This window comes from Tursiops truncatus, chromosome 18 (genome assembly GCF_011762595.2).
Source record: "Tursiops truncatus isolate mTurTru1 chromosome 18, mTurTru1.mat.Y, whole genome shotgun sequence".
Taxonomy (NCBI): Eukaryota; Metazoa; Chordata; class Mammalia; order Artiodactyla; family Delphinidae; genus Tursiops; species Tursiops truncatus.
This window is the reverse complement of record NC_047051.1, coordinates 49,585,814-49,598,984: the sequence shown is the minus strand read 5'-3', so window position 1 is coordinate 49,598,984 and position 13,171 is coordinate 49,585,814. Positions and strand designations below refer to the sequence as shown.

Below are 13,171 nucleotides of genomic sequence, written 5' to 3'. Positions count from 1 at the left end.
ACAGTTTCCATGGACTCACTTTATCCTAGTCCACAGTAAATGAGATCAGAATAAAACTGAGTAAACATACCACAAACCTGGTGCTTTGTAAAGCATCATGGTATTTTAGAGAGCCAGAAAGTAAAATCATGTATTAATTGTGTGTAGGACAACAATGTGTCCATTCTGTCTGTGGGCTTAGTATGTCCTTGGAGATTCTTACTTGAGGCAGGATTGTGCCATCGATAGAAGGAGAAATGAGAGCCAAGGATTTAACTCCTTCCTAATCCTAATTCTTTCACAGTAGCTACTTTGAGTTTCTGGTTACCAATCCTGTAGATCAGAAGTCCATGGACGTTAGGACACCATTCTTGTGCTTAGCAGGGCTAAATGGCTGCATTATCTTGGTCACATTACCTAACCTCTCTTTGCCTTGGGCTCATCATCTGTAAAGTGGGGAAAATCATAGAACCTATTTCTTTCCTACATATAAAGCATTCATAGAAGTGTTTTTATATACATAGTTACATACACACACACAGTATTTAAAAGCACAAATTTTAAAGTTAGACCGCCTGGGTTCAAATCCCAGCTCCACCACTCATTTGCTCTTCTAAAAATCAGGTAATAACAGTACCAACCCCATGGAGTTATTGTGAAGATTAAACGTGCTAATACTCGTATAGTTCTATTAACTGGGCTGGCACATAGTAAGTGCTATATAAACGCTTGCTATCATATTATTACCTGTTTCCTGGAAAAGCTTCAGATACTGTTTATAAGGATATGGAACTAAAAATTTCCAACATTATTAATTTTTGGTTCTCTTAGGTATAAAAATCATATAATAGTGATGTTGGAATTTACTTTCTAGACCTAGTATTTCGGCAATGTCCCTCACATAACATTTTCACTCTCTTTTTCAAAGATTAGTTATTGGCATATCTTTTACCAGATCTTCATTAAGATCATTTTACCCCCTGGTTCATTTAAGCTTAATGTTATTTAATCTCTCTGTATCTAATTCTTTTCTCTCCCTGAATGCAAAAAGTCAATGCTTTTTAAAGCCTGCATACAGATAAGATTCACACATATTGGGAGGAAGATGAATGAGCTAAACACTTGTTTGGGACAATTTCTGATTCTGTCTCTTCTCCCCTTTCCTCACAGCATTCATTTTAATGTTTCTGCCATTCATTTATTCATTCAGTATTTACTGAGTAGACTTGTCAAGCATGATAGACAGTAGAAAATACTGATTCTGACACTTGAATGGTGTTTTACAGCTTACAGACCGTTTTCACATACATTAAATTTATTCAGTCCTCAGAGGCACTCACTTCATTTCACCCCAGTTCTTCCTCCCCTTTTAACTTTATATTTCTTGTGGTCTTCCTCATTCTTTTCTTAAATCTTTCGTGTTCAGAATATTTACTACGTGCAGTGGAGGTAGGGTGGGAAGCTGATTGGAAGGCAATAGGTGGGGAAGAGATACAAATCAGATGAGAATGTAGGTCCAGAGATGTTTCCAATACCCTACACTTTAGGATAAAAGGACAGCTGTCTGTTATGGAGGAAAGTACACAGTCACTTGAAAAGAAACAATGACCATCAACGTATCCATCACTAGAAGCTGGATTGAGATGAGACACAGAGCTAGTGGCTTCCCAAATCCTCCCTTATCCTCTGACAATTAAGCATATTTAACCTATTGAAGAAGCTGAAGAGTTATGGCCCCTCCCTTCCTCTATAAACACTCAGGCCTTTAACTCCCAGCATTAAAGTTCCCTATTTTATTTCCTCTTGAATTTCATGACACCAACCAGTAGGCAGGAAATAGAACATACAAATTAACCAGAAAATTATTCCTTCAGTCTCACATCACCTGTTTCATTCATTATTATTCCTCTCATGCACAACTGAGACTTCTGTAAGGAAATCCTGATGGCTTCCTGCAGTAGACCAGCCTATGGAGGATGAATGTGTTAAGTGATGGAGAATGAAGGTAGTGTCTAGGCCTGCAGTATGGCTCACATTTGAGCTTGTGCTGATCTCTTCAAGGGCACTCTGGAGATACAAGCAGATGGTACAATAGACAGACTTCTACTGTGAGATGTACCCAAATCATTCCTAACCCAGACTCCTTTCACTTGCTTTGCCCTCTGCCTGGAATGTTCTTCCTCCAGAACTTCTCATGGCTTTCTTGCTTATTATTCAGCTCAAATGCCACTTTCGTGGAGAGGCTCCCAGCCAGTCTATATAAACTAGTATCCCTGTACTCAGTCCCTCTATCTCATTTCATAATTTTATTTTCTTCATGGCATTTATCTCTACCTGAAGTAGACTTACTCATCTGTATATTTATTATCTGTCTCCCTCACAAGCCTGGAAGCTCCAAGAAAGCAGAGATTATTTTTTTTTAACATGTTGCCTAGAACATAGTAGTAGACCTTTAATAAATATTGGTGGAATAAACAAGTGGGAAACAGATATTTATCCAATGTCTATTATATGACAGTTCTGTTCTAGGCACTGGGGATGTGGTGATGAATCAAGCGAACCCAAATCTATGCTCTCTTGGACTTTCTATTCTAATGCAGGGAAACAAACAGTAAACAACTAAAGCAGGGAAGTGGATGCTGCTTGGGCGGAGTTGTGCTATATTCAATAGGGTGATCAAGGGAAGGTCTTGCTGCAGAGGCCTGAAGGTGAGAAGGGAGACACCTGAACAAGATGAGGACCATAAGAGGGGGAGGGGAAGTGAGTCTTTTAGCACAGGGAGCAGGGAGTGCAAAGGCCCTGAGCAAACAGTAGGGAGTGGGGGCAATGTGGTTAAAGCATGGAGCTCCTGGGAGAGTGGCAGGGGACGGGTCTAAGAGGTTCTGGTGGGACAGCTCCAATCTTGTAGAGTATTGTAAGCAATGAAAGTACTTCGGTTTTTACTTTTGGTGAGATGGGAAGCCAGTGAGGGGCTTTGGACACAGTGACATGATCTGACTTAGGTTATAATAGGATCTCTCTTTTTGTTCTGGTGATAAAAGACTGTAGGAGGCAAAGGTGGAAGCAGTTAGGAGGCCAGTGCAAGAGGTGATGGGTGGCTTGGTCCTGGGTGATGGCAGGAAGGTGGTGAAACATGTTAATAGCCTGGAAGAATTCTGAAGGCAGAACTGACAGGATTTGCTGATATGATGAACAAAGTAATGATACAAAAATATGTACGGAATTGATATGAAAAAGGCTTTTCTTGGATTTACAAAAAAAGAGACTGGTTTCTTTAGGGCTTTGACACTGATATTACAAGTAGTAGCCCAGCCGCCTAGAAATTCAGCTTTGGAACTTGGAACTTTTGTGTCAGCTATTATTTATACCAAAGAACAAACAAAAAAAGAGTGGTCAAATATATTCAGTATCACAATCTGTACTTGCAGTTAAGTGAGCTGGTCTTACTTGATCTTATTTCAGTACACTGACATGGATAACTGTTCAGCAGACATAAACATTTCAAAGTAAAAATGACACACATCCATGAGGAGACTGTAAAGCTCATCGGGTAGTTAAACAAAAGGTGGAACATTATTATCAAGAACAAAGATCTCGCCTGATTTATACTGATTGACAGTCTGTACTTCAAACCGATCTGATAACTGCTCAGACTTCTGACCCTTGCCTACCAGGCTACACGGAAAGCTCTGTGGAGCCTATTCCGTCTTACATTGTTCTTCTACCCGGCGCGGCCGAATGAATAGCTGGTGCACAACAAATAGCCATTGACTTGATGATTGCTAAACATTCTTCACTACCCTCTCTTCCGTCCTCATTCTGCAGTGCTCAGGAAGCTATTTACCAAAGTCAGAGATTAGATAATCACTCACAGACGCGTAATGTCAGAATGTGTTGGGCGTTAGGGCACGTGGAAGGGGCCATCCGAAGCCCCACCCACCTGAGAAGTCAGGGAAGCTTTCGCGGCGGAGGAGACCTGGGTGCTGCATTGTGAAGGGCGAATACGAGTGCGAAGGGAGAGGACCGGAAGGGATCTAGAGCGGGCCTTCAAGTGTACAAGGACCCTTAGGCTAGAGGGTACTCGGAAAGGGCTGAACAGAGTGACCCAGGCCCGCGGGTGAGCCTGGACCTTTGGGAGGATAAAGACGCAGGGTTTGAAAGGTAGGTTTTCTAAATTATATTTGATCTTCAAACCCTCCGAGTTCCATAGCGCGATTCACCCGGGGCTGATAGGGCCGCGGACACGTAGCTTTCCCTTAGGCCTCACAGTACATGCCCCTTCAGCTTGGCCAAAAAGCGGGAGTGGGGGAAGGTCGCGTCCGCCACCGGGAGGGGAACACGCCCCGAAGTCATTCCTTGAACTCACCCAAGTTCCCCTTTTGCCATTTCCTCCAATTTTGAGGCCTCCCAACTAATGAGTTTGCCTTTTTACCCAGAAAATAAACTATGGGAGAGCGTTCTACAGCAGGATACCGAGGTTAGCTTTTTGTTCCTAGGGTTTTTACGAGGCTACTCGTACGCGCGAACAAAATCTAGCTGCCTCCAGGCCGGGGCGGCCCCACCGCCTCTCCAGATTTTTTGGGCTCTCTCTAGAACTTTCAGCAACGAGACGAGCCGCGTGTTTAAAGCGGCTAGTCTCCGGGGGCAGCCAGGCCCTTCCACTCCCCGGGTGGGGGGAGCCCGAAAGTTCACGTGCTCCTTCCACAGTCTCCGGCTGCAGTTAGGAGGAGAGGGGGCGCAGTGACTGCCCCTCCAAAGAAGGTTCGTCTTCCGAAGCGGCCAAGCCCAGGTTCTGTCCGCTTTGGAAGAGGAAGAAAGTTGGGCAGGAGCGGGAAGGGGCGAGAGCACCGGGCGAGGAGGCGGTAGGGAAGTCGGGGTGTCCCGGCGGCGCGCGAGCCGGGGTGGAGCCAGCAGCCGGCCGCGGCGTCAGCGTTTCAGATGCAGATCGATTCCCCGCCCCACCACCCCCTCCCGCCCTGGGAGCGAGGCTCCGCCGCTCCGCAGCCGCCCCCGCCTTCTGCGCGCCGCGGCGCCCGGCTCTACTTAAGCAGCGCGCTGGTCGCCACCCGGCACTCCCCTGAAGCGCGCGGGCGAGGCGGGAGGAGTACAGCGGCGCTCGCGGGGGCGCACAGAGGCGCGCTCGCGTCGTGCGCTCGGCTCCGCGCGGCTCTCGGTGGCAGCGGCGGGCCGGGGCGCAGGGCTGAACGAGCGTCCGAGAAAGGCGACGGCGGCTGATCCGGCGCGCGGCCCGGCTCTCGGCCACTGCCCTAGCCCGGCCACCTCCTGGCCATGGCTCTGGCGGACAGCACTCGTGGACTACCCAACGGGGGTGGTGGCGGCGGCAGCGGCTCCTCGTCGTCTTCGGCTGAGCCGCCGCTCTTTCCCGACATCGTGGAGCTGAACGTGGGGGGCCAGGTGTATGTGACCCGGCGCTGCACGGTGGTGTCGGTTCCCGACTCGTTGCTCTGGCGCATGTTCACGCAGCAGCAGCCGCAGGAGCTGGCCCGGGACAGCAAAGGCCGCTTCTTTCTAGACCGAGACGGCTTCCTCTTCCGCTACATCTTGGATTACCTGCGGGACTTGCAGCTCGTGCTGCCCGACTACTTCCCCGAGCGCAGCCGGCTGCAGCGCGAGGCCGAGTACTTCGAGCTGCCGGAGCTCGTGCGCCGCCTCGGGGAGCCCCAGCAGCCCGGCCCCGGGCCGCCGCCGCCGCACTCGCGGCGCGGGGTGCAGAAGGAGGGCTCGCTGGGCGACGAGCTGCTGCCGCTCGGCTACGCGGAGCCTGAGCAGCAGGAGGGCGCCTCGGCTGGGGCGCCGTCGCCCACCCTGGAGGTGGCTAGCCGCAGCCCGTCGGGGGGCGCGGCCGGCCCGCTGCTCACGCCGTCCCAGTCGTTGGACGGCAGCCGACGCTCGGGCTACATCACCATCGGCTACCGCGGCTCCTACACCATCGGGCGGGACGCGCAGGCGGACGCCAAGTTCCGGCGAGTGGCGCGCATCACCGTGTGCGGCAAGACATCGCTGGCCAAGGAGGTGTTCGGGGATACCCTGAACGAGAGCCGGGACCCCGACCGGCCTCCGGAGCGCTACACCTCGCGCTATTACCTCAAGTTCAACTTCCTGGAGCAGGCCTTCGACAAGCTGTCCGAGTCGGGCTTCCACATGGTGGCGTGCAGTTCCACGGGCACCTGCGCCTTCGCCAGCAGCACCGATCAGAATGAGGACAAGATCTGGACCAGCTACACCGAGTACGTCTTCTGCAGGGAGTGAACTCCCCACACCCTCTTGCGACTCCAGCGCGCCCATTCCCTCTCCTTCTTGCCGGGGAAAGGGCTATAGATTTCCCCTCCCACCCCACGTTCTCCCATTCCCCTGTTCCCCACCTGCGGTAGACCCACTGACCCCTCACTTTAGTACCTGCAGCCACAGATCCTCTCGGCTTCTTCGTCTTCTCTGGACCCCACTAAAAGAGAGCGCCCAGACGTACCTCTCCACCCCATGCTTCCTCTGCCCCCGGCCTCAAACCACCCCTCCCCCGGATTGTCCTTCAGTCTGGATGTAGTGGGGCAGTGTGGCTACAAAGTCACCTAGTACCTGGGAATGACTGAATTGTTCCGAACCTAACTGGACCCTGTCCAGTGTATAGAAGATTCCTTGAAATCTTCTCAAGCCCTGATGACTCATTCGCGGTTTAAGAGAGAGAGTTGGTAGCAGTGTGTGGGAATAGTTTTGAAAGGTCATTTATTGCGTAGTCTTTTGACCCTTTTTAAAGGTGAAGTTTTAGGAGGCTGATTGGAAGACTCCAGAGCTGGAATTAGGATCCCGCGGAGGCCGTTCAGGGACTATAAATGAACAAAGTTTTGAAAAGTTACAGGTAGAAGTAGGAGAAGAATATGGTGATGGCATAATGAAGGAGCGTTTGGTTTCTGTGCAGATTTAAAGGTCTTCGCCTGTGGTTTATACTTGTAGAAAGTTCCCCTCCTGCCTGAAGAGGCACCCTTTCTCCTGGGCTCACCGCCAGAAGCCCTTGGTTCGACTGCTTGACATGGCACCCGTTATTGGCAAGAGGGGGAAAGAGAGAATGACAGCTCAGGTCGCCGAGCATTGCGGGAGGTCACCTGGCTGTGACTGTGAACGGAGCGGGGTAGTAATGCACGTCGTGGGTATTAAGAAAACCTGTATTATTGCAGTGACTGTCAGTAGGACCTTAGCTCTTAAGCCTTGGGGGGTGGGGTGGGGAGGGAGGAAGGAGGGTAGGAGGGGTGGGAAGGGAGGAGCGGATATACTCATTTATTATTTGAAAGTTGGAAGTTTGTACCGTCCGTCTGAGTACATGCACATTAACAAAATAGCACACGAAAACATGCAAAGCATTTTGTAAAGGTGAATCACAGATCTACTCTCACCTGGCAGTTTATTGAACTAACTGTTTTGCTGATACTTATATAACCTAACCAAAGAGTTACCCAGTAGGGTTTTAGTTTTTGAACTTTATTTTCTTGTTGATTATAAGTCCTGATTTTAAAATCTATTTCCTTGAACAAAATATGTTGATTTAGGTTACTTAGACTTAAGTTCTCTTATTAAAAATCCTAACTGTCTGCAAGCCCAGCCAATGTTGACTTCTGGGCAAACCTGAAAAATGCCACTTTGATGCAGGTTGTTTGAAGTTAAGGTGGAATCTTTTTGAATGACAGAGCTACAGAGAATAGAATCGCCAAGGGCTGCCATCTGTAGACAGCTGTAAAGTGGAATATTTTTAAATGAAGGCAAATAAGTACTTAAAAGTGAGCTGAGCAATAAAATTGTGTTCCACGTAAATGCAACTGAAACAGAAGGAGACCTGGTTGCCTTATACCTTTACTCTAACATGGAATAAATCCCCACTGTATATCGTATCTACACTGTAAGTGAAGGGAAATGAATCCTTGTCTCTCATGCTGTGAGGCTCCTTTGGATATTCTGTGATGATGGAGAAGCCTGTCCTTTTTCATTTGTTTCAGCATCATTCTCTTGAAGTAGGTTTTTAAAAGATTTTGTAAGAGTCGTTTTCAGTGTTTAAATTAGCGCTATTTTTTCTTCTTTTTAAAAATGAATCTTGTACTGTATCTTACTATATGTCCATAACAGATGTTAAGAATTGGAACAGTTTTATTATTAGACTCACGTGATCCAATCTGTATATACCATATATAAACATTTTACATGAATCACTTAGTTTTTTAATTAATTTACTAATGCTATAAACGTTCCTGTCTTTACCCCCAGTAACTTGCATCAGATGGTGTATATACTAAAGCAACATGTTTCAATGAGTTTCTTATATCCTTGTCTATTGGGAAATTGGGTTAGGAAAAAAATACATAAAGCTGAGTTTGCCCCATACTTTTTGCTTGGATATTAGTTGTATACTAATATGTCGATTAATTGTCTACATAAACCACGGTGCCTGTATTTTTAATCCACCAATTCTTTTTTTTTTTTTTTTTAATTGGGGAAGAGAAAGATTTGAGGTCTTTTGTTGGAGGTGCCTGTTTAGAAAAGTAAAGTTAGCTTTACAATTACAAAGACTGTAATTGTAAGGGAAGCAGAAACATTCAGGAAGTCACACTTGCTTATGTGTTGGGTGTATTCTCGGGCTAGGTAACACATCAGAACTTACCCCTGTTTCAAGCCTGAAGTGATTTGGGAATGTCACTCACTGGCCAAAAGTAAGTGTCACGGAGACTTCTGCACCCTATGTGGTATTCTGTTAGATTGTGCAACAAAAAGCACATAATTGAGAACATCTTGGGGCAGATCAAAGCCACTGACGTATGGCAAGACTCAGAGATTTCTGATTTGCCTTGTTAAATCTGCTCAGCTCCAGGAGTCACGGGAAATTGCTCAAGTTTTGTCTCTGCCACCCAAGTCTTAAAAGTTTTATCTTGTAAAACTTTGAGTTGAACTGTTTCACAGCTTTGTGCATGCACGTCTCACTCCTCCACACATCCTTGCTGCCCCGCAGTACTCCCTAACCCCTTTCATTATCTCAAGGACTGGGAATTGAATGGTTAGAGATGGTAAACCAACCTTTTTTCTATGATGACTATCCCCTCTAAAGTTGGAAGTTGATACATGACAAATTCTACCTTAGCCCAAAGTAAAGGCTGGGTAGGAAACTCATTTTTACATTGGGTGGATACTATAACTGAGATAAGATGACTTGGCCTCTGCACTTTTGGGTCCCTTATTCACCATGTGTTCTAAGCCACAGAAGGACCCTTAGTGGTCTACAAAGTGGGCTGGAGTGTTGGTTGTCATCTGTGAGCTTGGATGAGATATTGAGCGTCCATTTGAGTAAGCTCTCCAAAGACATTCAGTAACCTGGGAGGGTGTCATAAATTATTCAGAAATTATGACTGCATTAATCTGACTCAGTGTAGCATGCATTTACATATGTAATGGCTCTAATTACCATTTGGTTCATAAATACAACTGAGTGACATTAGATTTTAATAACAAATTTAACTTTTTAAAAAAGAATGGTTGACAGTGGTGGTTAAAAAACAGGTACCATGTTCAGTGCTTTTGCACCAAGTGTTTGACATATTGTCTGTTTTTTAAAACATGTAGACTATGAACCATGTTCATTTTAGTTTTTCAAATTACGTGTTGTGGAAAATATTCCTTGAATGTGTGGGACTTAAATATTTTCCCTTTCAGTACGATTTTTATTCTTGTGTCTGATTTGGTCTTTGCATTGATAGCAAAGTGATAATTTATAATACTAGACAAAATTGTCTTCTCTTTCAAACCAGATCCATATATATATAAGGAGCCTGTTGCTTTTCTGGGGAAATGCATAATCTGTGAATTCTCAGACAAAATAGGCAACTGGCATGCTCATAACATATTCCAATTTTTATTGGAATTTTCCATGGAATGTTATTATTACATTAAAGCCATGTAAGGTGAGGCTTTGATAATTTTTTACTTTTTAAATTATGGTAAATTCTAATCTAATATTCAAAAACATTTTTGTACTCCACATGAAAAGTGATAAATGATAGTGCAGGCATTTAGAACAGTATTGACTGGAGGCATTGAATTCCTTAAGAATTTCTTTTATAATCTAAATCATAAATACTTTACTCAGTTGACTTAAATTTCAAAATTGTAAACTGAATATCTTTATTGTAAACCTACCAGAGTAAATAAATCCTTTGGAATTTTTTTCTGTTTTTCCTTATTATAACTCATTTAAAAGCTGAATTAGTTTTCTTAGATAACCTAAATCTATCTCTTGAGACATAAATAAAATAGTCTTGTGTTTCCAGTGGCTATAGTACCTAAAATAGGCTTTCCTAGAGCCAGAAACATGCTATGTTGAAGTTAACTTTTCTTTGTCACAGTTTTGGATGATAAACATCTAAAAGTATTAATGTTTGAAGATTTCTATTCTCTACTGGGGCCCTTGAAACTAAGATGGAAGAAATTCAACCAGAATATTTACATTAGAGTATAAGCTCGTGTGGTAGGAAGCTGAACTAGTTGACCAAGAATTCTTGTCACCTTATACATTTTGTGATTTTTTTCCAAGGTTTTTTTCTTTTTTTAATTCTAAATGTGTTTTGAGGTACGTGAACATTAATTGTAATGTAAACTATTATACAACTGTCTTTCTGACTTTATAGGCTGGTGAATTTTGCTATTAATATTGAATACAAATGATGACAATTCATTTATGACCACTCAAACAGCATTTGTGACATTTAATGACAAAGGTTAAAACATCCATTGTGGATATTAATTTTGAAGATGCAAATTACGCATTATTTAAATTTTTCTGGGCATCTGAAAAACTCTTACCTGAGAAACAATGTAAGATTCCCTCAGAGTTATCTGGGATTATGAAATTGTTGAAAATACTATATGCTCAGTGATACATATCACTGAGCCATTTTCTCAAAATTGAAGGAGAAAGGGAAAAAATCATTATACAATTATCAGGCTTTCTAATGAAACAGAAAGCCAAGAAAAAGAAAAATCCTTTTATATTTTAAGAACTGAGGAAGTTTTTTCAGACATGCCCAAACTTTAAGTGAGAATTTCTTCAACCATCTAAATGCTCTAGAGATTTTGGTTCTCTCTCTGTGTTCACAACCAGTTGTATAACAGAAATCCTCAATATTGCTTTCCTCCCTGCGTGTGAAGTAATGAACCGTTGATTATGTGACTTGTGATGTATTCTATTAAACACTAAAGAATAAAACATTCACCCTTTAATTATTCGTCTTGGCTCTTTGGTATGGCTCAAACACTGGTCTAATTTCATTTCAGGGGTTCTCTGAACACTGGGAATGCTTCCTAAATTGTTGTAGGGCTAATGGCATCAGAAGGACTCCTCACTGGGTAATTGGCGAGGAGGGCCAGGAATGAATGGGCCCTTTCCCCAGAGTTTATTGTCAAAAACCCCTGTTGTCAAGGTGGTTTGGTCCTCAATGTGGAGTAAAAGTCCTTCACAAACATTTTCTTTGACCACAGTCTTGGCAACACATGTGAATTACTTTGAACATGGGGGATGTAGGTAGAGATGACCTCTTAAAGTTTGTGGGGAAAAGGAAATAGATGCTGCGAGATGGGCCTTAATAAAAAGTATAATGCATGAAGATAAAATTCTAAAGACTGTGGGGAGAGGCTCTGCATTTCGGATATAGGGGCTCTTTCCTGAACCATCCTCAGTCACTGATGTCCCCCGTCTCGAGAGAAAGCATAGTGTCTCCCACGTTGAGAAATCACAGAAGTTGGAGCCCATCACACCAGCCCCGGGCTGCTGGACTGTGGCCAGGAAGCAGTGAGTCAGGTGGGCAGTGAGGCAGGCTTTGCCCTTCCTCTTTGCTTTTGCCTTTACTTCCTCCAGATAGCTTTTGTTTTAGTTTTTGAAAAGTTTATCGTGAAAAATTCAAGCAATATAAGAGTGTGTATCGTAAAAAGTAGATCTCCACCCTCCAGTAACCCCTAGTTTTTCCCAGGGATAATCACTAGTGCATTTACAGAGACATTACATATAAATGAATGAATATATGAATGAATGAATACATAACTAATTCCCCTCTTTTTTTGTATTCAGTAGAATTTATGCCTATTCCTTGCCTTGCTTTCTTCTCTTAACCACTTATCCTGGAGCTCCTGCAATGCATGCTCGTACACGTAACAATGATCTATCTACCTCATCTTATTTAATGGCTACATGATACTGTGCATGAAATGCCATTGTCTAGATGTGCTGTCATTTATTTTACCAGTCTTTCTTTGATGGGCGTTTAAATTTCCAAGTTTTTAAAAAAATTTCTACTTCAAAGAGTGCTGTATTGAATATCTTTTTACATAAATGCAAATATATCTGAGTCTTTTTTGTATGAAGTGATGCCAAGAGAGAAAGCACCTGGAGGTACTTTTTTCTTCTTTAAGAACTATGGAAATAATAGGATTCATTGGAAGCTCTCAAGGGAATGTGGATGATGGTGGTGTGAAATAACTCTAGAATCATTAGGTATACAAGTGTGAAGTTCTGCGTAGCTTTCATATTAAGGACAAGCCCCCCTCACACACACACACACACTAAAAACACACACACTTTTTTTTTTTGATTTCTTTTTTAAAATATATATTTTTATATAGCAGGTTTTTATTACTTATCTATTTTATACATGTTAGTGTATATATGTCAATCCCAATCTCCCAATTCATTCCCCCCCCCACTGCTTTCCTGCCTTGGTGTCCATACATTTGTTCTCTTCATCTGTGTCTCAATTTCTGCCTTGCAAACTGGTTCATCTGTACCATTTTTCTAGATTCCACATACATGCGTTAATATATGATATTTCTTTTTCCCTTTCTGACTTACTTTGCTCTGTATGACAGTCCCTAGGTCCATCCACGTCTCTGCAAATGACCACTTTCGTTCCTTTTTATGGCTGAGTAATATTCCATTGTATATATGTACCACATCTTCTTTATCCATTCATCTGTCAATGGGCATTTAGGTTGCTTCCATGACCTGGCTATGGTAAATAGTGCTACAATGAACATTGGGGTACATGTGTCTTTTTGAATTATGGTTTTCTCAGGGTATATGTCCAGTAGTAGGATTGCTGGGTCATATGGTAATTCTATTTTTAGTTTTTTAAGGAACCTCCATACTGTTCTC

The 13,171-nt window shown here is 43.7% G+C and overlaps 1 protein-coding gene and 1 long non-coding RNA gene across 2 annotated transcripts in view; both read left to right on the top strand.

The window, feature by feature from the left end:
• Nucleotides 1–13,171, top strand: part of LOC117308818 (uncharacterized) — a 497,295-nt gene that overhangs the window by 81,298 nt on the left and 402,826 nt on the right. The gene's annotated exons all lie outside the window — the stretch shown is intronic.
• KCTD12 (potassium channel tetramerization domain containing 12) lies at nucleotides 5,049–11,247 on the top strand. The gene has a single exon (XM_073795340.1). It carries the CDS (start codon nucleotides 5,269–5,271, stop codon nucleotides 6,247–6,249), a length of 981 nt encoding a protein of 326 aa, XP_073651441.1. The 5' UTR covers nucleotides 5,049–5,268; the 3' UTR covers nucleotides 6,250–11,247.